The sequence below is a fragment of the Camelus bactrianus genome, chromosome 23 (genome assembly GCF_048773025.1).
Source record: "Camelus bactrianus isolate YW-2024 breed Bactrian camel chromosome 23, ASM4877302v1, whole genome shotgun sequence".
Classification (NCBI taxonomy): Eukaryota; Metazoa; Chordata; class Mammalia; order Artiodactyla; family Camelidae; genus Camelus; species Camelus bactrianus.
In genome coordinates, this window is record NC_133561.1 from 13110424 (window position 1) to 13137988 (window position 27565).

General features: G+C 36.5%; 1 protein-coding gene across 1 annotated transcript in view; it reads right to left on the reverse strand.

The window, feature by feature from the left end:
• Nucleotides 1-48: 48 nt before the first annotated feature.
• The window catches only part of EPRS1 (glutamyl-prolyl-tRNA synthetase 1), a 56107-nt gene continuing 28590 nt past the window's right edge, over nt 49-27565 (reverse strand). Inside the window, exons 17-32 of the mRNA XM_074351635.1 lie at nt 25229-25346; nt 20706-21065; nt 15830-16063; nt 14495-14757; nt 12686-12737; nt 11993-12202; nt 11544-11616; nt 10739-10818; nt 10413-10514; nt 9533-9688; nt 8860-9057; nt 8110-8283; nt 5486-5646; nt 4521-4599; nt 515-579; nt 49-408 (exon numbers count right to left, since the gene is read on the reverse strand). Coding sequence (XP_074207736.1) covers nt 258-408; nt 515-579; nt 4521-4599; nt 5486-5646; nt 8110-8283; nt 8860-9057; nt 9533-9688; nt 10413-10514; nt 10739-10818; nt 11544-11616; nt 11993-12202; nt 12686-12737; nt 14495-14757; nt 15830-16063; nt 20706-21065; nt 25229-25346 — 2476 coding nt within the window. The 3' untranslated portion in view covers nt 49-257. The remainder of the gene's footprint in view (nt 409-514; nt 580-4520; nt 4600-5485; nt 5647-8109; nt 8284-8859; nt 9058-9532; nt 9689-10412; nt 10515-10738; nt 10819-11543; nt 11617-11992; nt 12203-12685; nt 12738-14494; nt 14758-15829; nt 16064-20705; nt 21066-25228; nt 25347-27565) is intronic.

Below are 27565 nucleotides of genomic sequence, written 5' to 3' on the forward strand. Positions count from 1 at the left end.
AGCACAGAATTCAGGGATTTCAGAAACAAATGAATACATGAAACAATATTAGTTCATGATATTTATTACGGGGGTTATTTTTACAGAAAAGACTTTTTTCCACTGTTAATTTAGGCATAAGAATAGGTGTCTGTCTTATGTGAGCTCCTTTTTGAACTTTTATTTTAAAAAATCATAAAACTGTCTATATCTGGGAAGATACTACTACCAATATTTTAAAAAGTGAGTAGGGTTGGAGATGGTGTTTGTTTCATGCCTTAGTAACTACGACCAAACAAGGTGTAGAACTTGGCAGGGTTCTTGCCGCAGACGCACTTGGCTCCAGGCTGCAGCTCACACAGTGGTTTGAAGGGGATGCAAAGGCTCTTCGCTCCCATCGATGGGGCACCAGGTTCAAGGTCTTGATCCCTGAAATTAGAAACAAAGAAGAATTCCATTCATGTAAGCTGTATATTCCTATTCTTTCCCACTGCACGACTGCACAGGTTTCATCTGTTAAGTGTAATTATCTTACCTGGCGGTGGTCTTTTTGATCCAGTCTTCACAGTCAATTTCCCCACAGAATGGAATCTGAGCGATCTAGTAAGAAAAAAATTTTCAGTATTTACAACTCCTCCTATTCCATAAAAGGGACATTTGAGTTCTCTATTAAACCTACAGGCAAAAAGGATAGGTCTCTCAGCCTTCTTCTAGCCATGATACCTTTGCACACCTGCCAGGAACTTTGCTCAGAGGTGCCTGAGATAGGAAAGAATGTTGTTCTGCTGTCCAAAACCCACACATCATATAACCCAACAAAGATATCTTTGCAATACACTTAAATGTCCAAAAAAGCTGGCTACAACACAGTGCTAAGAGAAGGAACAAAGGGTGAATCTCAAATCCCCCGCTGCAAATCCAGACTACTGCCTGCTCTACCTGGCTAGGTGGTTATCAGGAGGATAGAGGGGAGATGACAAGTAGTAAACTGAGTTTTAAACTGTGGTTAAACCTCCCAAATTTTCTTTCATAGACCGTATAGAATAATGGGCAGAATCAAGAGACCTGGGATTTCATCCTAAATTTGAAATTCACTGCCTATCTGAAAATCTCTAGCCCTGAGTTTTCTTTTGAAAAATGTGGATGTTGGACTAGACAAGAATTAAGATTTCTCTCAGTTGTAAATCCTCAGTTTTTCATAAGTCTGCATCAAAATGAGGCTTGTCTGCAGCAATAATTACGCATTAGTCCCGTAAAAAGTTCGTTAGTGGAGCGCAGAGAGGGCAAACGTGTGGGTAATGCCCCACACATTCGAAATGCTACTTTAAAAGCAGCCAGAAGGTTACCCAGCTTCCTCATTAACTTGTGATCAGCCAGTCCCAGCCACACCTTCCACGCTCAAAGCCAGTACCTCCTGGAAACCCTTCCATGCAATTGGAATTTGGTTAAACATGTTTCAAAAAGCTTGTCTAAGAAGTAAAGTGAAAGTAAATAGATTAGGAAATTACCAAAAACTGAGTCATTCAACAGGAGAACATCACTGCAGGATGAGAAAGGGTTTAGTTACCTATGTCTCTTATGTGATTTAGCCTAATTCCCAAATCTGATAAACTGCTATTTTGGTGATGTGCCTTAAGACAATAAAGAGGTGATAAACTTCTAGGCATGGTGGGTGGGGGTGAAGGGAAGGTGGAAGAGATGATAATAATAAGTATTCTGAAATGTTCTAATATAGGTTTTAAAATATATGTTAAATTGATAATTACAGAATTATTTTAATATATAAATAATTTAATTAAATGTTACAAACAATATAAAACTAATAATTATTGGATATATGTTAATACGAAATTTAAGTATAGAAATTGTGTGATGAAAACTGAAGCAAAAACGAACCTAGAGATACAAGAGCTGAAATAACAGTTACTTCCCTGTATTGAAACTTGGTAAATCATTAGCATTTATACAAACAAAAATGAATGAAAAAACCGTACATCCATAAAAGTATTTTTTAAAATACATTACAGAAGACAGAATGAATCAGTCTCTAATTATGCAATGATAAAAATATTAAGACAACTACCAAAGAATGTTTTTGAATAATGAATTTAAATTTGGTTTCTTAGAAATTCTACTTTTGTTAACTCATAACACTTAAAGCTATTTTTAATAACTTAACACATTTTACAGTTAAGTAGTCTTTTTCTGTAAGAAAAAAAATCACTAAGTCTTGAGAAGGGATTTCTAAGATAATGATTTTTAAAATTTTAAATGGTATGAGTATGTGAACAAATTCAACTAAAGCTGTTATTAAATGTATCTGAACTCATAAATGATAATATTATATTAAAAAAAAAGTTTTAATTCTTTACAGCCTCAAAGTGAAGTTTATATAAGACCTGAAATTTCTTATTATTTATGCATGTAATTCATTAATATAAAAGGACAGTATGCATTAGACTATTTATTCAGCCATAGAAAGGTTTTTATCTTTTTATTTCTTATTATTTCTACATCTATATTTTAAAAAGACACAACCTTTTTTTCCCTTTAACTGAGGCACTGGGGATTGAACCCAGGACGTCAAGCACACCAAGCAGGTGCTCTGCCACTAAACTATACTCCCCACCCCCCAAAACACAATCTTTTGCAATAAATAATACCTTAAACTCTGCAGAAAATTTTAATCATGAGAAATATTAATACTCAAAAATTATAGTGATCAATAGATTAGTAATGTATGTCAACAGTCAAAAGTATGTTACATGTAAATAATATTTATTTTTCATTTAATTAAGATCATCCCCTTGGAAAAATTTACTAAAATCAAGTCCTGCAAATCAGATATAAAATTTCTTTTTTCATATATTTATACCAACAGGGAAGAGTAGAAAAGCAAACTCTCACCTACACTGAAGTTCCAAAGATCCCTTTCTCCCTCCCACCTCCCAGTAAATCCAATTTTATTTACCATAGCCTCAAAGGTTGCTTGATGGTCAGTCAACATGAGGTAAGATGGGGGATGAAACTGATGACTGAACACAAGATAACAAAACTTGCTTTGGTCTCTGTGATCTTTGAACACACAACTAAACTGCTGTATTCTGCTTTAGGATACATGTTGAAATCTCTCTAGCAGCTTAGCTTATCTAATATTAGAATGAAAGATATGATTCCACTAGTATCTACTGAGATTTCTTTGAAAGTAATGAATTAACTGATAGGCACCCTATTGATTTATTAACTCTTATGCAATGTTTTTAATAGACTGTACTGCAAAGTGACTACCATATGTCTATAATAAAAGAAGTTATAAAATTCAATACTTAATGACACAAAAAATTATAAAAAATAAATCACAATGAAAGGGAATGAGAGAAAAAATACACATGGCATCAGATGACTATCCATTCTCTAGCCAGAATGCTAGAAGAAACAGAAATAGTTTGAAGTCACACGACAAATTATGGAAACCAAGAATAACTGAAGGCTAAATATTGAAGAATTACGGATCTGAAGGGGATTTTGATACTATTTTTCACTCATTTTACAGATTAGTAAAGTGAGAGCCAAAGAGATTAACATTTTCCACCTCATGTAAAAAGAGACATGTTAGGAGACTATGACCACAACCAACTAAAATGTTGTCTTACACTCTCAGCATGAATTTAAGAAAACAAAAAACAAAAAAACACAAAACCAGAAGGAAGCGCATTAAGCTGAATCAGAAGCGAGAGCTAAATTCTAATCCCAGGTCTGCTTCTGTATGGCTTAGGGTAATTTATTATTAGACCTTGGTCCATGGTTTTTCTCATTTATAACTTGAGGGCACAGGACTGGCTATATAATCAAATGTGTACACCAGGATACTAATGTTCCTAAGGGATTCATTCCAGTAATTAATAATTTTGTAAATCAAGACCTCTCCTTTATGAAAATTAGGTTTCAGCTGTGAACACCTGCATACACACAACACAAAGTTGATAAATTCTTAAAGAGCCATTAGGCAAGCCTGTGTAGTTTAAGGAGCCATAAGTACCCACTCATTCTCAAAAACAGGCTTAGAAATGAGTGATACTTTCACTTATTATTAAGAAAGTTCAGCTGTTTAAGATCTGGGTAAGTATATAGGCGCAGAGACTTGAAATGGGACTGCCTTATTTTAGGAATCTGCACATCACATTTCTAAAACTAGAACAATGCTTACTTTAGGAACTTACATCAAACTGAGAAAACAAAATGAAATTTTTCAATAATGAAAATACTAGGCGTCACAGAGAATGAATTTTGGTGAGCCAGCGTAATGAGCGGGAGAAACAGCTTTTACATAATCCGTTCACAGTGTCATTCAAAAATGATTTAATGTTGCAGTGCTTCAGGAAAGCCAGTGGAAAATGAGAGTATGTAATGCTGAATAACATATGATCCTTTTGTGTGACTGGCTTTTAAAAAAAGATTAACATCATGCATAAACTCAATTAGCCTTAAAATACCATTTACTGAAATATGTTTATAGTCAAAACTTTTCAGAAGTCTCTTACCTTCCCAGAATCGAGCTCCTTCTGGAAGTCTTCCATTGTATTAGCCACAACCATATGAGTCTTAAGGTCTTCAGAAGCCCTATCAAGCAATAATTAGAAAAGAATACATATTTTTTTTATTAAAATGTGAAAAGTTTTTAAAACACAGCATAACTTAATGAAAAAATAGAACTCAATATGAATCTCAGCTTTGTCACTAGCAGTGACATTCACTACATCTCAGTCCATTCCTGCATTATTGTGAACATTAAAGAATCTGCCAAGTGCACGCAGGTAATAATCACTTTGCTGCCATTAAATCTCCACTGACCAACATTCTAAATCTGGCTTTACCACTTACTACCTATGAGAGTCTGGGTTATTTTTAAACCTCTCTGGTCTTAGTTTTCCCTTCTACAAAACTGGAAAAATACTCGTCTAACTACCATATCAAACTGTGAGACTCAAACACAAAGGCATGAAAACATTTAGGAAAGGAAAAACACATACGTATACACTATTCAATTTATTTCCATAGTGCATTAGTCTTTTATAAGACTGGGGAGCTTTTAATACTCTAGGATCCAGGCCCACTCTACATCAAATTAACATCTCTGGGGAGGGTCCCAAGCACTGGTATTTTTTAAAGCTCCCCAGGTGCTGCTAATGTGTATCCAATAGGTGAGAATCAATGCCTTTGCCCCTCAAATATTATATATCATAAAACCTGGATCTCAAATTAATCCAAATTAGTCCACAGGACAGACAATCCACCACTGAAAACCTAGTAAGGAGCAGAAAGCACACACAAAAAACCAATCATAACACAAGTCAAAAAACACAAAGAGAAAGGAGAACTAAGAACCATGGGAGTTTGGAGGGAAAGATTCCTTCCCACTGGGGCAATGAAAGGATTCCTTGGTACCGATCTCAAGGGCTGAGCAGGACCTGAAGATGAGAGACACAAACAAGCCTGAGAAACGGACCGTGTAAAGAGGGTCACATGGATGTCTTCCAAAACGGCACGCAGTTTAGTCTCAGCTTCATTTTCAGCAACTGTGAGCTTTTCTCCAGTATCTCGTCTGACAGCTACAAACTGACAGCTCTTCATATCACGAGGCCCAACTTCAAGTCTGATGGGAACTCCCTAAAAAACACAAAAAGCCATGCGTGTCTCCAGCTGAATACACAGACATTCCATGGCTTTATCTAATCATGAAAATCCAAAGAACAAAGACAAGCCAATGATTTTAAAAAGTAGGTAATATTCCTGAGATACTACAGAAACCTATCCCAGTAAGAAGGCATCAACCAAAGGAAAAACAGTACCTTCTGAGTGGTTCTGAGCTAAGAGCGAGCTTAATGGGGAAACACGAGGGTAGCTGTGTAGATGAGTGTTCCTTACTTTCCTCACATGACAGCACACGTACAAGATCACACTGGGATGGCACACGGGGGGAAACACAGAAGGCCTCTCAGAGCCAGAGCCACCCTAAGGCCCCCGGCACATCCTTGACTCATTCACGGCACGTGGGGTCCTTTGGTTGGGAAGCCCTAGCTCTGTGGCTCTGCCTTAAACACCAGATAGTGAAGGGTTTGTCAAAGCACAGACTGCTGGGGTCCACCCACTGAGTGTCTTATTGCAGGAGGTACAGGGATGGGGCCTGAGAACACATATTTCTAACAAGTTCTCAAGTGATGCTGAGAATGCTGGTCCTGCAGCTGCATGTTGAGAACCCCTCCCCAGTACCCTCCTCCACAGGTAGTTTTTACAAAGGAGCTCACGGGCCACATACAAGTTTGAACCCTGTGGATATTCAATCCTTGTGAACAAAGCCAAAAGAAAAATTTTAAGTGTTACTCTAGAAAAAAATGATTTATCCCTGGAGAAGACTTATTTTATAAAATAATGAACACTCTGGAATAAAATGCTATATACTATTACATTATTTTGTCTTCCTTTATTCATCCAATGTGTGCATGTGTAGGAAACAGTGTTAAGTGCAATGAGATCTAAAAGATGAGTAAGAAGTAGATCCTGTCCTCAGGAAGCATCATGTTTTGCAGGGTGAATAGGGCATGCATACAAATAATAAAAATCAGTGCAGAGCATCAGAAGTGGGAGATTATCCTCAGCTGGAAGAGAAAAGGAAAGTTACTGGAGAAGGCAAACCTTAATGAGTAAATTCATCAAAACTGAAGAATATTTTATAAAATTACCGATCTTTATTTACAAAAATGTCACTGTCATGAATTACAAAGAAAGGCTGAGGAACTACTCTTGATAAAAGGAGACTTAAAAGACCTGGTGACACAATACAACAGGACTGCACCCTGTACTGGGAAAGGAGATCACAAAGTTAGTCACTATTGAATAAACATGAATCTAGATCTTCCCAAATGTTTTCTTCCCTCAGGTACTCTTGGCATTAAATGTATGATCAGTCCTTTTCACTAGCTAGGGAACTCTCTTTCTTAAGTGTCCTTTAGTTTTAGAACTTGGGTGCTTTGTTTTCTTTCCTAAGTTCTGAAGATTAGGAAGCTGTAGCAGAGTCAACTCTTACTAAGGCGCCTCCCCCACAGAGTACGGGTTCACCAGGGTAAGGAAAAGAAGAGCGACAGAGCAAAGTCAAGTCAGTCCTCGGAGGAGGAGTGAGATGAAGGAGGAAGGGGAAGAGGAGGGACATAGGAGAAAGTATGAACAGCCTTTCCCCCCTTTCCACCCACCTAGTAGCAAGGAGTAAGTTTCTCTTTGGTACCTCAAGCAGGTACAAATGGGTTTAGACAAACTATTACTGGAATTGCGCAACCGCTACTTCTAAGTAAGTAAAAACGTTAGGAACCTGACATACATTGATACTGAATATGCCACTGCTGCTGAGCTTCCACGTTTGAAAGCTTGAAGCTGTAGTCTCACTACATCTTCTCATCCATTTCCTATAATGTGATTTTATAAATTCGACTCCTAACTGCTAGTTCTAGTAAGATTCACTGTTTTCATCATAAGAAAAAAAGATCCCAAAGTCTGAGAAAAGGAATTAAGACTATAGATCTTATACTGACTATGTGTAATAAATAAAAGTTATATTAAAAACACTAAGCCAGAATTTAGACCAGCTTTAAATACACAAAATAAAAATCAACAAGCTGCTGTGAAACAATGTGGTATGAAAAACCAAGTATGAAATTAATCTCTGATTAGCTGTTACAATGACAGCAAGGTGACGCCCATGCACCATAATTCTGATAGTCTTACTGCTTAAATAACTTATTTATTTTATGAACTCCTGACATAAACGTGTTAGTAACAACCACGGGGTTTATTAACCATAAACAAGGTCTTCAAGATCATTTAAAAAAAAAAAATAAGCTTCCACAAAATGATTTTGAATTTAGCAAATATATAAACTTTAGATCCTAATATTACTATGCTTTGAACAGTGTCTGTGTTCAACACTTAGTTTAAGTGAAGATGAAAAGAACACTTAACTATCAAAATAGAGACAAGTAATGAAACAGCCTTATATTTTATAAAAGTATATACCTGCAGAAACAAAATCTAAATCCAAACTGGGAGTGTGGGAGTAAAATACGCAACTGAAGAACTTACCTTGAGCTCCCAGTGATTGAACTTCCAACCTGGTGAGTAGTTATCTCGCAAATCAACTTTAACTCGAATATTAACGCTGAGTAACCGCCTTCGATAATCATTGCATTTTGCAATAAGAGCATCTCTGTCTTCCTCAGAAAGTGCATTTGTAATGCCACAAGGAATAACCACCACCTAGAATCCAGCACAGTATCACAAATTTATACTTAAATTTATATTTAAAAAAAAATCAGCATACAGAAGTAATGAAGTCATATCACCCACGTGGTATCGAGATATACCATGGTATCCAGGTATCCAAAACCTACCAGTGACTGTAAGTCTTAACACAAATCAATCTGTGTGATTTCTAATCTAATAGGTATCTAGCAATTACCTGCATGTTGTTGGTTCATGATAAATGCACTTGTGTTTTTCATTTAACCTATTATAAATCATTTCAAAAAATAATTTCTAAAAGTTTTATAAAGTAGGTAAAAAAATTAACTTTTAATTAAAATTTACTTGTATTTTAGATTTCAAAAACTTAATTAAAATTTACTTTTAATTCAAATTAAAACTAGGTAAGAAACAGTAACCCAAATAATACACATAGCTACACAACACTGAGGTCTAGACTGTTTCCTACACTGATTCTGTATCAGCAAAATCTACCTGAATGACATTTAGAAAATCCCACTTCTAAATTTTCTTTACTAGTTATGACTTAGATTTTATAAAAGAAATGATAAACAGAAGTATTTTCCTTACCTGAACACAGGCTACACGGGGTGGTAATATTAAGCCCATGTTGTCCCCATGAACCATGGTCATAACACCAATAGTTCGAGTTGTCAGGCCCCAGGAGTTCTGATATGCAAATTGCTTCTCTCCTGGTGTCTTTGGATCTTCAAAAATGATTTCAAACATTTTAGAAAAATTCTGCCCTAAGTGATGTGATGTTGCTCCCTAAAAACAGAGAAACACTCACTTTAATTTTAACGACCTATTATGCTTCTGAATATGATTACTAAAAGATCGCAAGCCTTAAAAATGGCACGACACCCATTTATCATCCCTGATTTTTTTACATTAAGTAAGTTTTTTAAGCATAACTGGTACAACAGAGACTAAAATTAGTCCAAAAATATTACAGTAGTGTACTGTTGTGAGCAGCCCCTTATACAGGAGTAACTTTAACTACAAAAGTTAAAAAAAATCCATGCTTTAATATTTAATAATTCAGGATACAAACCTTGACTTAACTGACCTTAGAGACTCACAGGGATGAGACAGATTGGCCTGAAATTACAATATGGCCGAGAAAGCACATGAAGTGCTGGTTTTTTAAGAGGCTACTTGTCTGATGACAGAAGAACCCTGTCAGATCTGCCCACGGGCTACATGTACGGTCCCCTAGGAGCCCCGCGCAGCGGTCTGGTACCTGGATAGCTCTCCCACTAGCAGATATAAACGCTTCTACGGTCGTTGTGTAGTCTCCTCCCGCAAACTTCTCCTTTTCAGTCTTTCTTCCCTTCACAACAGGAATTGCCAGGAGTTCTTCATATACCTGAGCATATAAGTCAAGGATCTGCAAAACCTGTAACAACACTTTAAATGTAAAAGTGTCCCAATTTATGGTATATATTTATTTATTATCGATCTATTAAACTGCACTGCTTAAAACTATGGCGGGAAAAACACTAAAAACAACAAAAATCTTTTTTTATAAAAAGGTCAGTCAGTATGAATTCCTTAAGAAAGACAGTCAACAAAGCAGTGTGCAAAGAAGCTGAATAATTTTTCTAAATGTACATAAATTTAGAATATAAGAGAAATAAGTGCTCATGAAAGATACACAGTAAGCAGGGTGAAAATCTCACGAGGAATAATTAATTTCACCCATGGGATTACAATTCCTTCTTTACACTGAAGTCCAAAACTATTTTCATCTGAAAATTTAGAAGTTTTTTTTTCTTTAAAAAATTTTTTCTTCAACTTTATTAAGGAATAAGTCACATGATACAACAGCTCATTTTCTAATAAAATTTCAACAAGCAATTTCTTAAGTCCGTGTACATTTGAATTGTTTTTTAACAGGTGACACATAACATTTTAAGGAACAAAATAATTTATACCAGGAAATTACCTTTCAATGTCATTTTGAGATCAGACTGAACTTCAGCTTACTTGTTTCCTAAATGACTATTATATAAACAGACAGCACTGCAATACTTATGGCTGGGGAGAGAAAAAAAAAAAAAAAAAAGCACAGCCTGGACAAAGAATTAGAACATACTTAATATGGAAGACAATTTTTATACCTCTTCTGCTGCTTCTTCAAACGTAGCAAACGCACTGTGTCCCTCCTGCCAAAGGAATTCACGAGTGCGCAGGAAAGGTTGAGGATGCTTGAACTCCCAGCGCTGGAAGAGGCAGGAACACAATTTGATCGTTAGCAAGGGCTTTTCAATTTTCAGTAACAACTTTACGTGGTAAGTAATCAGAAATCTAACTGTGATCCAAAATACTTCAAAACTGCTTCCATACTCTCAAACCTCTGAATATAAAAATACAGAAAAAAATGTGTTTTTTTTTTAAAATGAGTAAGAAGAATAATGGAAGACTATGAGAAGAGGCGTGCACCTACCACCACGTTGCACCACTGGTTGAGCCTGATGGGCAGGTCTCTGTGGGACTGCACCCATTTCGCATATGCAGGATACATTACTGAAAAGACACAGTGAAAACACAGGCAGGGTTAGTCACTGAAGGTTTTACTCTTCCTCAAAGGCTGGTTAAACTGGCAACATAATTAATAGGAATTAAAATGTTGTGGTTGTGCCTGTGAATGGTATTTCCAACAAGGTACTCCTAAAATTTCCAAGAGATACTCCTACTTTCTATGTGTAATTTCAGGAAAATCACCTAACCCTTCAGAGATTTTCTTACCTGCAAAATGGAGATAACAATAGCTGTTTCTACTTTCCTAACTATGCCATTGGAAGAATAATACACGATGAAAATGAAATCACTTAGAAACCTATAAAAACCCTACAGGAATCTAAATGTAACATCAAAATGAGTAATTTGTAAGTAAATATGGTATAGAACATTAGTGTTTGCAATTTTATAATCAAGTCCAAGACAGAAACTATTGCAAGAATAAAACTCCTTGGAAAGTTCTGAAAAACTATAGCATGAAATTAAAAATGATGCCAAGAGTTAAAAAAAAAAACCACCTTTATCCTAACGATTAAAGAGCTCCACAATCAATACGGTACAGAGAATAAAAGTCAACACCACTTAAATCTGCATTCATCTTTATCAACATTCACTAAACTTTATGTCATCAACAAGGATTATAAGTATCACAAAATAAAAGGTGAGACAACTCTAGAAGCTGTCTCTAATGTTCCACGAGCTTCCTCCCATGCGCCAAGGCCCAGCCTCACCTGTTTCACTGGTAGGACGAACAGCAATTGGTTCTGCCAACTCTGTTTTGCCAGATCTTGTCACCCAAGCAACCTAGGAAGATAAAATCATTTCTCATACATTTTTTAACAACACTTTAGGGAAACAGGACAGATGTAGGCAAATCTCTATTTCAATTTTTTCTGTATCATTTAATACAAGTTAAAATGGTTGCTGCTGTTCACTGTGAAAAATAGGTAGGTACTTGTTGTCCTTATAAATGTTTACTAAAAAGTGAGAGCCAGTTAAATTAATGTAATAAAAAGAATCGTAACTTGCCCTGACAAAAGAAACAATTTTTTTTAATGGCTTTACATTTCTCTAAGTTAGCTGTTGTAATTTGCCTTTTAAATTACTATTCAAGTGCAAACTGAAAATACACTTCTGAGTTTATGAGAGAAAACTGCAAAAATAAAGCAGGCTAACTTACCTCAGGGGCAAAGTCGGCAATATGAGTCTTCTCTTTCTCTAATGCGCCTTGAGACACAAACATGGGGAAATAGCAGTTTTCAACGCCAAGTTTCTTAATCTCAGCATCAAAAAAGTCCTTGATGGATTCCCAAATGGAATATGCCCAGGGACGAAGAATATAGCAGCCGCTTACATCATAGTACTCAATCATTTCTGACTTTGTGATGACCTTTTTAAAAGGAAAACATAGTCTCTATGAAGCCTAGGTTGAACCAAAACGATAGCGTAAGTGCCAAGAATATGATAACCAAGCTTCAAATCCAGAGGCTTCCACTGTTGGTGCATCTTCTTAATGTGAGGGTAAAATGGATCGTTCTATGCCGAGCAACACCAGGGCTCTAAATTCTTTAGAAGACTTTAATTCTAATCTTGCTTCTGCTAGTTACTGTTTTGTGACTTTGGACTAATCTCTTTACCTCACCAAAAAAAAAAAAAAAAAAAAAAAAAATCAAATAATGGCTATCTCACAGGGCTATTTCTCAATTCACTACTTCATGTGAACATGTTTTGAAAACTGTGACATGTTACATGACTGTTCCATATATTATTAAAGGCATTATACATTATTACTTTGTGTCTGGATTTTAAAATCTAAATATAAAGTAGCCTTTGAGGAATTTAAAACATAAAAATCAACTGAACACATACTCACTTGAGAATACCAATCTGCAAGATTTTCTTCTTTTTTTGCCTCAAGACCTAACCTGTAGAAATAAAAGATAAAATATAAATCTCTTCTTCAGCAAATGCTTTTAGGCTGAACGGAAATAAACCTCTAAACTTCAAAATAGATTAGTCTTTCTTCAGTATGAGTTATTTCTATATTTATATCTTTTCTATATTCATTCCCAAGATGTTTTTAAACTAGAAAACAAAAAGTTCAACCATCTCTTAAAAGGTGTTGTGATGCTGTCCACAAAAAAGCTAGGAAAGCTAAGCCTAACAAAAGCTATGATTTTAATGCAGACATTTCTTTTACAAAGTTCTTTATAAGGTAATGTGTTTATAGTAAAGTTAGAACCTATTCACATATTCTCTTACTAAAAAATAAAAAAGATCTTTTGCCAATCTCAATCCAGGTAAAATTAGATCAGCGTCTCACTGAAAGTAACACATAAAAAATAGTAAAAACAACGGCTATGTGTATATACATGTGTGAATATATAAATGTGTATGTATGTATATGTGTTTATATCCTTACATGTTCTGTAAGTTTTTCTTTTAATTGAAGTAAATAAAAGTTGCAGCGACAGATGCTTCCAAAATAAATCTGCAATAAAGAACTATTCTAGACACAACACTCAAAACTAACTATACTTCAAAAGAAAAAAAGAAGTTATATATCAAGAACTATTCTAGACAATGATCCTTCTACTGAAACACCAACAACTATTCAGGAAACTGTGGTCTTATGATCCACACAGAAAAAAATCTATCCATTAGTTATGTTTTATAAAAGATGTATCTTTTCAGTTTGCAAATAAGGCTTTATTGGCTTAAAATCTCAATGTATTTACATTTGAATTCTCTGTTGTTTCACTTTGACACAACTCCACAAAATGCCTGTATGAAACCTGGCCCTTTCACAAACAGTCAGAAGGTAAAAGGTGAGTGAGAAGTCCTATTTTCTTTTCTACTATTCTATAAATCTGATCACCCAGTCAACGGGCAGGAAAAACAACTGTTGCATTATCTTATTTAAGGAGACATTATGCATGTATTCTGTGGGAAATGCAGCAGAATTCGAAATTCAGCTAAACGAATCTAATACCAAAGTGTTTCTAAATAGTAGCTGCTAACCACAGCTTAGCTTACGTTCAGCTTAGGGTGAACCTTGTATAAAGTTCACTCTAACTTTGGGATGGGGATAACAGGGGAATCATGTTATTGAAACATCATCTATTCCACTGTGTTGTCTTTAAACCAGTTTTGTTTTATATTTAACCTGCTGATTTAAAAATCCTACCGAGAATGAAGTTCTCATTTGGCCCCCACAAAAGATTTTCATTTGAAAAATCCGCTGAAGTGCAAAACAACGTGTACGGTTAGGCTAACAATTGTGTTAAAAGGGCAGAAAAAGAGAAAAAAGTGTGTCTTTTTATTTGCTTTTACTTGTGTAAGCAAATGAAACTCTCTCAATGGACAGAGAAACTAGTAACAGTGGTTACCAATTCATTACGGTGGTAGGAGGAACAGGGAAGATGAGAAAGAAACACAGGAGTGAGATTTCACTGAACTTTTTATATTCTCAGATTCCTGAACCAAGCAAATGCATGTGTTACCTATTTAAATAAAGAAACAGAAAATGAACAAAAGCTGACATTATACCTTTAGCATTCTCCAACTTAATGGGATAGTCAAACTCACCAAAATTTGTTAGTTTGTTTGTTTTTAATAATTTAATAGTTGAATTCATCCAAAACTTTGCTTTACGTCAAATGAAGTCCCCACGTTTCATTACCTGGTCTGCTTCTTAGGCCCCTGTCCTTCCCCTGCTCCACTGGATGGCAGCCCACTTCCTTGGCTTTTAGACCAATCTTTCTTTAGGCTATCATTTTGTTTCTGGGGCTTATTCTGCTTTTCACACTTATTCTCTTTTTCTTTCTTTCTCTTATCTTTCTCCTCAGCCCCAATGGTAGAGACAGGCTTATAATCTACTCCCGTCAGAGACTTGTACTGTGCCTTCAGCTGAAGGAGCTCTTGGACAGCTGTATCCACTTGATCCTTTAGTTTAACAAAAGAGGAAGAAGAGAAGATGGTATTTAATTGAAACCACTGTCTAAGCACCAATGTCCAAAGCTTTATAAGTAGACTGGAAAATACTATTAAAGGCAGAAGGGTTATAGGGTAAGGGTGGAGAATGCTAAATATACTAACTACTGAAAGTAAACAAAAGAACATGATAAACAGGGACAGCACTGAAACACAGTGTCTAAACAACAGTACTGTAACTGCACCGCTCAGCAACAATCACTAGCCACACGTGGCTATTTAAATGCAAATTCAAGTAAATAAAAGTTCAGTTCCTTAGTCACAACATCCACATTTCAGCACCTGTGGTTAGTGACCACGGTACTGGAGAGAACTGCTAGAGGGCTCGCCCACCATCTCAGAAGGTTCTATTAGAAAGCACTGAGATACAACACGTACTCTACTGCAGTTTAAGAGCCATTAAATCCATAAGTTGAACATTTTGCAATTATAAAGATGACAGCAATCAAACTTCTATATTACTGGTTAAACTTCAAAACCTGTAACGACTTACCATTTTCTACACTTATGAATCTTTCAGGGACAGTAAGCATTCTACAGCTTCACTAACTTTAGCCTGAGAATCTGTACTAAAAAAATCCTACTCTTGCAAGGACAATACAACTAGCACAAACTACACCAGAGCTCAAGATAAAACCTCAGATGTGAGCCTGAGAGAGCTTTAGGAGAGTGAGTCAAACAAAGAGTGTGCATCAAGGGCCTGCAGTGAGCCAAACACTCTCGGGTCTAGGTCCCCATTCTCAAGGCTCTTACACACAAGAGAGAAACAGAGAATTTAGCAAACGATTAAAATGTAGTATGTTCAAGTGTTATGTCAGAGAAAGAGTGTCATATGAGAATGCCCAGTCAGCTCCAGCTGGGAGGAGAAAGGATCAATGAAGGCTTCTCTAAAAGGCAAGATGAAGAGTTGAGAACCGACAGACATGAGAAGTTAGCCAGATGTGAGGGAGCGAACATGTTTCAGGCAAAGAAAATAGCCTGCGATGTAAAAAACAAAAACATATGAACATAATATCACACCAACCTTAGAAGCTTTTTCGGCTTTAAGTTTTCGAACTACTTCTCCTTGCAAAGCTACTTTGTCAAAAAGTAGCTTGGCTTCTGGTGTTTCTGGACCACTAGGCTCAGCACTTCTGGTTGGGCTTGAATCTGAACTTTGAGGTGAGGGGGGCTGACCCGGAATGTACTCCTTCCCAGTTTTTTCTTTATACTGAGCTTTCAAGGACAGTAAACATTCTACAGCTTCATTTACTTTAGCCTGAGAGAAAAGAGAAAAAAGGATAAATATTTTATGTTTTCTGAAACTTGTGAAAATTTCAACAATTATTAAAAGTCATTCATTACCACCAAAGTATTCTTGTAAATTAAATCATGGAGGAACCCAAGCAGAAAGGAGTTAAACCATCAGCCTAAAATAGCAGATCAAAGCTAAAGAAAAGTTAAAAATATAAATATCATAAAGCTATATACAAGTCATAAAAATAAACAAACACACATACACATATAGTACTGTGACCTCTCTACATGTGTAAACAGTCAAATAAATTATAGAACATCCAAGCAAACTGTCAGTTTCCAAGCCCTGGGTCTACATAGTGGAGTCAGAATTTACAAAATCAGAACAAAGATCAACTCAATGGCTCTGCCTACACAAATCCTTATTTTCTTCAGCCTATTAAACAGACACTAAATGCAGCATTGGAAAAATCTATTGTTAGGGCTCAACTAAAGAATAGTTACATCACTCTTAAAAATTTACAATGAAACAAGAGGATTAAGGTTTTAATCAGACATTCACCTAAATATATGAGCTTCTGGTACTTCAATATAATTTTGATGAAAAAGAATGAAACACTCAGCCCAACTGAGACACTTGTGACTTTAGCAGAGAAGACAGCAATGCAGGCAAAGGGCCCAAGTTGGACGCCTTACCTGAATGGTGACACCATGTAACCACAGATTATACTATATACTATACACTATACCACTGGAAAGTCAAGGCATCAAACAAAACAGAAAAAAGTGCCTCTCAATTATCCCATCCAAGTTTTACTGCTACATTCAAACTGTGCCCCAGAGAGTTAAGAACAACCCAACAGAAGCCAGGAAGAATACTAAAATTGGGGTCAGAGGGATGCAGGAAGCACTGGTATACCTTCAAAGAATTTCCATCTATAAAACAGCAAATGACATTTCCTGGTCCAGCTACTTTATGATATAACATTTTGCTGCCTGTTAATGTAGAGTCAGCCACACTAGGCATCTCAGGAAGTAAAGGTAAGAGGAGAAATTGCGAAGAGAAGCCAATAAGTGGTCTGATTTGTACTCCTGACCTGTCTCTTGTTTATGCTGTCTTTAGAACTGAAAGCATTTTCACAGCAAAATCTACCTGTCCTAAGAAAAAGGACATAGTTAATCAGATACGTAACAATCAAGGGAAAAAAAGAAATTTCCATCAGCTAAAAGAAATAAAATGGGAAAAAAGTTGAGGGACTTCCCTGCAACCATTTCTACAAAAAGAGGCTTATCTGAAAGAAGTTCCATTTTACACTATAAGCAGGTATTGACTAGAGTATGAAGGCAGGTGGCACACATTTCACAAAGAAAAAAACCCTTGTTTGGCAAGATTACAATTTTCCAGAAATGTGATGAAGGAGAAAATTAATATGGGCAAACTACTTCATTACTGAATGAAATATTCTAAAAATAGTATAAAATTATATATATCTATATCCTGTCCAATTGGGAAATGCAACATTCTAGATGACTAAGTAATCTATTCTGGTTATTTTTCAAAACTGAGTGAAACCATTATACTCACTGTGCAGTCTTAACTGATGATTTACAAGGTACCTAAAGATTCTTGAGAGAATTAGAATTATTGATATAAAACATAATCACTATCATTTTACAGCCTGTTCATTCTGTGCCAGACACTAACGCTAAGTGCTTTACATAAATCGTCTTCTTTAATTCTCGAAACAACCCTTATCCATTTTATAGAAGAAAGAAGTAAAGATTAGAAGGATTAAGTACCTTACTCAAAGTTACACAATAAACGGTGGAGCTAGAATCTTAATCTAGGGTTTATTTCAGAGTTTTTGATCTTGAGCGCTCTATGTGCACAGCATTATAGAAGGTATGAGACAATGATCTAAATTTAAATGTCCATTTTAATCCTATTAACATGTCATGAAACTGCTTTTTCAAAAGAAGTCTTTGATTCTTACTTGAATATGTCTCACAGGATGAGAAAAATTAATCTCTTTTGATATTCTGGTTTTCTGGACTAAAAGACATTTACAAAGAGAAATGGGACGGTACTACTCGGTAAACATTACACAATAGCAGAACCTTAAAAACCACTTGTTAATAGATGTTAAGTTCTTAACGGAGAAAGATTCATCTAACATAAAATTCAGACGAGAAAAGAAGTTTTCAATAAATAATTGCTACTGAGGATGAATAAGAATGGAAACTGCCTACAAAAAGACTTCAGTAAAGGTTTAAGATGGGAATTTGAGGAAGTAAAAATGACCCTAAAAGTATGATTTAAAATATGACCGAAAATAGGTAAGAGCTCACCTGGCTACAATGGTTAAAATGAAAAGTATTCAAACAGTCATTTTTACAGCAACCACTAGATGGAAACATCTCTCCACAGGTAAAGGAGGAAACTTTCATTAAAAGAAAAATCTAGAACTAATTTAAAATAGTAAGAATAGAACCCTTCAAAATGGCCTGAGCATCTCAACTATCAGTGAAGAAAGCTTTTAAAAAGTACTTGTTTCAAACTTTATTTTTTCCAACTCTTACTAATAGTCACGTCCCATCACCTCTAATGGGAAATAACTTGGGAATGGGTCAAAATTGGATTCTGGGATTTGCAAACTTCAGGAAGTTACTTTCATATTCATATTTACTTCAGGAAGCAGTTTCTCGTTGGCTATTAAAACCAACAAATAAAAAAAGGAGTATTATTAGAATATTATTGGACGTGGGTGTTTTGAGGATTAAATATAAACATAGCAACTGTTAGCATTTACAGGAAAAAATATATATATATACACACACACAAGCAATATTTTGAAGCACAGATATGGCACACTGTAGGCATTCAATAAATGTAGGTTAAACTAAACTGAAGTCAGACTCATTTCAGTATCACACTTATCATTATCAAAAGCACCTAGTGAAAGTACCTGCCCAGTTACCAAAGACATTTAGATTTTTTCACCTATAGGCTGACTTTTCATAAGCGTGACACAGTGCTATTTCAGGAAAGCGTGATGTAATTCATTAACCCAATGGGATGGGAGATACAGTTGGCTGCCACTCTCAGTATAAGTAGGCTACCCCAACACAGGTAGCTGATCAAGATCAGCACAAAAATCAATGTTCTCCACTCAGCAAAAAGGAGTTTGAAGACCAAGCCCTTCCCCTCCAATTACATCTTGAAAGGGATCTACAGTCAGTACATGACATACACAGAGAGTACAAAGCGCTCCTAACCTCACCACAGGACAGGACACCCCAAGGATTTATATCCTACACTCATACACTGAGCAGCCTTCATTCCTTGGAGCAAAGCTGTTTCAGATCATCATAGCTCTGCAGGACTTCAACAGGCTTATTAAAGGGGAAAAAGAAAGGACTTCCCACACTTCACAATGCAGACACAGAAAAGTAACTTCTGGAGCAAAACCCAAGATCTCCCCGAAGCATTTTCTCTCCTCAGCAGCGGTCAGATGTCCACGAGTGAAAGTATCTTAGGGGACAGGGTTTCCAGTCAGCTGCCTAGCACCACGTGAATGAGACGAGCAACGTACAGCCTCAAGTTACTCAATCACCCCCAACCAAAGCCCAGGATGTTGACGAGACAACAGATCCCCTCCAGCCAGAAAGTCAAGCCCGGCGGTTCATCGTATCTCTGTGCTGCTGCCATGGCCCAGGGTCTACAACCCTGGGCGCTCGCCCAGTTACAGCACCACTCATCAGATCACGTTTTAGAACTCTGCTACTGTTTGAGTAGAACCACGTATCTTGCTTATGAAATGTGATTCTTCTCTATCACAGATGCCATTCCTTTTGTCTCTTATTTAGAGCAAACGATCCTTTTCCACACTCAGGGCTACCACCCACTTGGCAAATGTACTGCCTAAAGATATCATTAAAACAAGAGTGAAATTTATACTTCAAAGTTTGGTATCACTTAAAGGGTTCCCCTACAAAAAATCTGAAACAGTTGATGATCAAAAACCTCTTGACAACCCATTATCCTATTATTCCCTGAATAAACCTTGAGCCTTCACACCTCTCTGCCTCTGCTGGTGCCGTCTCCCACGCCCAGGCCCAGGCCAGCAGCATCAGCACCATCTGGACAGCTTTTTACAAATGCATATTCTGGACTTACTGAAGCAGACACTCAAGAGGCGGAGCCCGGCATATGTGTTTTAGCAAGCTCTCCAAGTGATTCTGACATACAATAAAGCTTAAGAACCTCAGATCTACACTTAAGAGTACGTTCCTCCGAAAGTCATTCACCTCAAAGGGCTGCTTCTACTTCAGGACTATTTTGAATATCCTTTAATAACTGCTTCCTCTTTCCCGGCCCCCTGTAACCACAGACACTTCTCAGAGCACTTTATACACATCACACAGGATCACGGCCTGTGTATGTTCCCTTCCCGCCCCCTCCCCTACTTGAAAGTGAGCTGCTTCGTATTAATATTTCCAGAGCCTGGCACATAGCACACATCAGTAAATGCTAACTGATATGTCAAAATACTCAAGCAGACAGTCTATAGACAATACATCTTACAAGAAGCTGAGAGTAGACTAAGCCATTTGACTTCAAAGGCTTACTTACAATATGTCTAAACTCATTCAAGGATACTAACCTTAGGGGCTTTTTCGGCTTTCAGTTTACGAACCACCTCCCCTTGAGCGGCAACTTCATCATACAGAGATTTACTGTCCAGAATACCTGATGATGATTTAGAAGAAACATCCTGTACTACCAGAGCAGGAGGATTTCCGGGTTTATACTCCTGGCCAGTTTTCTCCTTATATTCCGCCTTCAAAGCCAAAAGTTGTTTCACAGCTGCATCTATATCTTCCTTGGCTGCTTTCTTGGCTTTTAATTCACGCACCACATCACCTTGATCAGCTACTCTGTTGTAAAGGACCAAGGACTCCTCAGATGTAGCACAAGTACTGTTCAAAGAAGGAGGTGATCTTGTCTTAAGAGGAGAAGGTGTCTATAAAGGCAGAAAACCGAAAGTAAAATTAATTCACGTCAAACGTCTCCCTTCAAAAATTATATCAAACTGATTGTTTTATAATATTTTAAGTTAAAAACAAAACTAAAAAATTTCAATCTCTTCAAAAAGTTTACATGAGTAATATCAATCTTAAAAATTTATCCTAAAAAAAAAAAGACAGAAGTAAACAAAGGTAGAGGTACGTAAATATTCACTGGAGCATTTTAGCAAGGTAAGAAACTGGAATAATCTAAATCTTCGCCATTAGGGGACTTGTTAAAGAAATTGTGACACATCATCAGATCTGAGACTGAATCACCAGTCCACCACATGCTAGCTGTGCAATCTTGAATTTGTTACTTTAGCTAGTTCCGCTTTTTAACCATAAGAGAAGGGTAAAAATTGTACTGAACCCATTAAGTTGATAGGAAAATAAAAGGTAATAAATCTGTGTAAAGCTTTCAGTTACAAAGGCTGAAAAAAAGTAAATATCAATAAGTTAGATATTATTACTAATTTTCTAAAACATGAGAGATAATCAGATACAAGGCAAGAGCTCCATGAAATACTGTGAAACAATTTTAACTCATTACTGTAGAACAATTCCAAGTGTAAAATTACATATTTATATGCAAATAGTTATAATTAAGTATCTGCAACAAATCTAGAGATACATTCACTAAAATGACCTCTGGGGAGTGAATAACTATACTATTTTTCTTCTCAGTGTCATGCTTTTCTTTCACCTAGAATGCTTTTCTCCTTCCAGCTTCTAAAACCCTCCTCACATCATACCTTCCCTGTGACTTTTTTATGGTCTTCTAGTTGATTTCTCAGAACAGTCTCATCCATGTTCACTAAGCCATGTGTATTCAACTCCAAAATGTCTCATCTCCACTCCAGAACTCTGTCCTGATCCCACACCCAGCACTCCAAATGGTCTTCTAGACATCTTCACCCAGATAGCTAAGAGGCATCTCAAACTATGTCAAAGTGGTATTTCACATGGAGGTGAGGTTCTGAGGTCACCATGTTGTCAAAAACCTCATACAAAGAAAATCAGTCCCCTCAATTTCCTTAAATCACTCATAATTTGCAGTATTTATTTTGGCGAGGTGTATATATATATACATACACACACACACACACACACACACAATCATAAACACTGATATGCATATATAAGTGCATAGTATCATATTATATGGGAAGAATACAAAAAGGGGAGCCACTGTATCAAACATACACGGTCTGTTCTGCTACATTTATTTTTGGTAACGTGAACTAACTCATTCATGGCTGGTATACAGGGGAACAATGTCAACACAATGCTGAAAAATCATGCCACCTTGTATGTGATTTCTCCCAGTGTGTTAATGTTTTATGTTGAAGAAGCAGACAGGAAAAAGCTTACTCACAATTAAAGAGAAAGCTTTAGAAATACACGACTATCTTAAAGAAGAGCTAAAGTCTGTATAAGTGCCTTCCTTCAGTGCAGGTGATACTTAAAAAAAAAACTGTTTTCCATTAACATTAAGCCACTAATGAAGATGCAAGCGCCAATGAAGATGTCTCAAAGGTGTATCCTCTTGTGCTCAAAAAAAAAAAAAAAAAAAAGTTGAAGCAGGGTACACCCTGGAACAGACTTTAATTTTGATAACACTGGTGTTTACTGAAGGCAAATACCTCAAAGACCTAGATATCAAAGAAGAGAGCAGCATCCATAGGGTTTAAAGCTGCAAATGATGGCTGACTGCAATGCTGGGTACAAATGCCGGTCAACTGTACTTGAATTTCTGGTATGATCTGTGCAGGTTTCAAAGCTTTTCCACAAACTTTTTGACACTCTTCCCAGCATGAGGCCTCTATGTCCTCTCCACTTGAATCTGGGCAAGCTTATGACTGCTTCAACCAATGCAACTTGTCAGAGGTAATGTTATGTGACACTTCCAAGGTTAAATGACACTGCCCCCCGTCTGCTGGACACTCACTTTCGGAGCCCTGAGCTGACACACACCAAGTCTCACCCCAGATGATTTCTGAGAACTTTTCAAAGAAGGTTTGCAAGGTCACAGCTATTTTCATAATAATAATAAGATGCAATTTGTCTCTTTTGCTCTCTTTCTCTCACAAGTAAGTATACACTGCAGTTTTTTGGAGGCTACGTCAGATTTAAAGAGATTTGCAAAAACTACGCATCCAGGGGCTCCAGGGTGCCACAGGAAATTCTAGGGGCACCATGGGATATTTTGCAAAGTGCAAAACCATACCACTCTTCTAACTAAAAGTTTTGTTTTAGAAAATAGATATTTTTTCATAAAAAACATTATATAAACATACAGTTGGGTTTATACAGTTTTTATTTTTAAATGAATAACTTCTTTTAAAACTTCTCAATTTTAATTTTTATGGTAAATACTGATAAAAATAATCCACAGACACAAAGGGGATCCTCAATCATTTCTAAGAGTGAGACCAAAAAGTTTGAGAACTGCTGGTATACAAACAGCACAAGGATACTGCCCTACTTGAATTCTTATTTCTCTTCCTTTAATTTTCTTTCGGCTAAGATCATAGATTTTAGCTTGTGTAAATTAAAAGCTCACATCATGACATTCCCATTCTAAACAGTTCCAAACTCATCTCTCCTAATAAACCATGTGCTTCTGTCTTCCCTTGCTCAGGTCATTCACCATTTATTTACCTAGTCAATCAAAACAAAGTCAGAGGTTACTGTCTTACCGTTCTGCTTCCTCAGTTCATGTTCTATTTTATTTTGTCCATGCTCTTATCCTCTGACTTCCTGACCATATCACACCGTCCAATCCTACATCCAATCCACTGTCCAAACTGTCTTCTTCTCTGCTACCAAATCTTCAATAACTACCTAACTGCCGATGCCTATGGATCCCAATCTACGCATCCAGGGGCTCCAGGGTGCCACAGGAAATTCCTAGGGGCACCATGGGATATTTTAAATATCTGAGGGAGACTGAGCAACAATCCCAGTATCTGTCAAACATCACATACACTATAAGCTCAAGGTGGTTTGCTTTCAACACCAGAGTGTGCTATATTCCCTTCAATGTCTTATCTTTGCAAAGCTGGATTTTTCACAATTGTTGTGCTAAAAATCAAGTATCGCAGGAAAATCATTGGGGAAACAGAAAACAAGCATGGTAGCATCCGAGTCCAAGGTTCAAGAAAGAAAGAAAAGTATTTTTTTTTCTTTCAATGCATGTCATTTTAAGAATGAAATAAAAACAAGACTGTAATTAAAATATTTAACATTTAGGAACAAAATATTTTACAATGTAATGTGTTTCTTTTCAGCAATTTATGTGTATTATTTTTCCATAAGGCTACTAAGTTACTAGGACATAAATATATACTGAGTTGCTTGAACTTAACTACTTCATAAAGAGAACTGTTGGAAATTTCATCAGCTTAGGGGTGCCATGAAAAAAAACCACTGGAAAACTAGGGGTGCTATTAACCGAGGAAATCTGAGGACTTCTGGCCTACACAATAAATCCCCTCACTCTCCACACATCAAATCCACATTCTGTAAGATGAGGACACAGCTGCGTCTCCATCTGGAATGTCCTCCAGACCTGGACTGCCAGGAAGATTCCTCACTCATTCTTCAAGACAGAGATTGAGCATTACCCCCAAGATGAAAAAAGAACAGAAAGAGGCCAGTATAAGTTTCCCATCATCCTCAACATAGCAGTTCCTGTTCTTTTTCTCTTTCCCAAACCTCAGGGACTGCTGGGAGCTCTTCTCCAAGAGGCCCTGGAGTTTGACAGGAAAGTACAGACAGGGAGCCAGAATACCAGGTCACTGTCCTAACTCAATCATAACAACTGCTGTTACCCTGGGCAAGGATCTAATACAGCTCTACTGGGGAAAAAACATTCTTTTAGCCTAGTCTTTCTTACTCTTTCACATAACAAAATTAAATTTTAAAAATCTTGTTTTTCAGGGTATTTTGAAATCTTACAAGAAAGATCAACAACGATAAAAACCCCAAAAGAAAGAGCTACAGTCTTCTTCAGTCTCAACAGTGAGGAAGACAATCCTTTGTAAAGAAACAGATTCTAAACCCTTGGACAGAAAGATCACTGATTAGAGACATATTCATAAAAGTCAATATTTACCTGATTTTTTGTTGTTTCTACTTTGGTCTTCTCCTTTGACCCAGATGTTGGCATTTCCTTTGTATGCCCATCAGGAATGTATATCAAAATGCACGGAGCTTCTACACAACTATACGGACTAAAAAGAAAATGAAAGGACAAAAAAGCTTATTTGAACAAAATTATCCGAACAGCAATTAAAACTGAATTCCTAGATTAATTCAATGGCACTCTGTTAATGCTTTTCAAAACTATAAATAAGTAGTACATTCTCTTATGCAAATCAGAGGCTAATCAGAGTAGTTTAAAAACAATAAATACATAAATAAAAACTGACAGTGCTGATTATAAACTTTCAATTTATGAACTTTTATAGATATGAATGTGCTAAGTCCAGACAAATGTACATCTACTCTGCCACCAGAAATGGCAATAGTGGATGTTAATGGTCTCACTCTTGACTTAGAGGAAATGCATCTACATAATGACCTAATCTGCTTATAAGCAGAATTTCTGTAAAACATATATTTTATAAGAATTTTTCAATGCTACAGGGTACAGCAAAATCCAGTGCCCCTGAGACTACTCATAAGCAAAAGATTTTTTCCAATTTTGTGGTAAAAGCCGCAGAGTAAAAATAAGAAGAGAAAGAATTCAGTAACAACAGAATCTTACATATTTCTTCAATATTTTTTAATATGGCCTAATTGAGATATAATTCACATACCAAAAACTCCACCCTCTGCAAGTACACAATTCAATGGCTACGTAAAATAGTGCAATCATTACCGCTACCTAATTCTGAAACATCCATATGACTCTAGAAAGACACTCTGTACCCTTTACCTATCACTCCCAGTCCCCAAACCCTCTGGCCCCTGGCAACCACTAATCTACTGTGTTTCTTGAAACTGTCTACTCTGGACATGTCTTTTTATTACTGAGTTATAAGGACTCTTTATTTATCTTGCATACAAGTCTTTTATCAGATATATGTGAAAATATCTTTCTCCCATTCTGTGGGTTGTCTTTTGACTTCCCTGATGGTGTCCTCTGAAGCACAAAATTTTAAAATTTTGATGTCGTTTAATTTATGTATATTTTCTTTGGTTGTTTATGCTTTAGGTGTTATATTTAAGAAAGCATTGCTATGGTTACAAAGATTTAAACTTATGTTTTCCTCTAAGAGTTTTATAGTTTAGCTTTTACATTCAGATCTTTGATCCATATTTGGGTTAATCTTTTTTACATGGTATGAGGTAAGGGTCCAACTTCACTCTTGCATGTAGCTGCTGATCTGACACCATTTGTCAGAAAGTTCAGTAATTCTTTCAGAATAAACTGAGAACCTACCCTCTTCTGTGCATTACTCTATTTAGTACCACCACCACCACTACTGGTATTTAATGAGGCCTTAGTAAGTACCAGGCACTGTGTTATGCGGTTTACATGCATGATTTTTTTTGATTAAAGGCAATATGACACTAAAATGAAAAAGAAAAAACAGTATCTGCCCTTAATGAATTCTAGCAGTGGAGACCAAACAGACAGACAGATACAACAGTATGTGATAAATATTCTGAAGAAGAAAGTCCTAGATGCAATGGGGACACATAGGTTGGGTACCTATCCAGATTTGAGGAATTTAAGAAAGCTCTGGAAGAAGTAACATTTGAAAGGTTACCAGATGAAGAAAAAGAAGTAGGGCCATTCCATGAAAAAGCAAGATGTTCAAAAGCACTTGATGCCTTTGGAAAGCCCCAAGCAGTCCAGTATCTTGAACAGAAGGGATCAGGGACAGGTCAACCACAAAAGGTATGGCTCAAGTGGGTGGAGGGGCCATGACATGAAGACTCTTATACGTCAAACTAAGAAGTTTAGATTTTACTTTGAAGCTGACAAGAATTACTAAGCAGGGAGGAAATGTGATACAATTCTTTCTTTGAAATTTTTAGACTGGTGGCCATATGAAAAGTGGATTAGAAAAGGGCCAAACTGGGAGCAAGAGACGACCGTAGAAACTATTTTGGCAATCAAGGAAGAAATGTGTAGGACCTGAAAGAAGGCAGAGCAGTAGATGCACAGAGTTTTGTGAACTAGGGAGGCAGTACACACAAGGCTGACTGCCTGGAAAGGAGGATAAAGGAGAAGAGCCAATCAGAGATGGTACCGAGTGGCCTGAATTTTGAAGTTTGACGTACTTGAAAGCTATCTATTCAGAGATTTCTAAAAGGCCTTAGTTAGATTCACGAGCCTGGAGCTCAGGAGTGAGGTCTGATCACAAAGTTAAAGAGATGCAATAAAAAATAGCAGACAAAAAAAGAAAACCAAGAGAAACAAGAACATAAATTTAGAGAC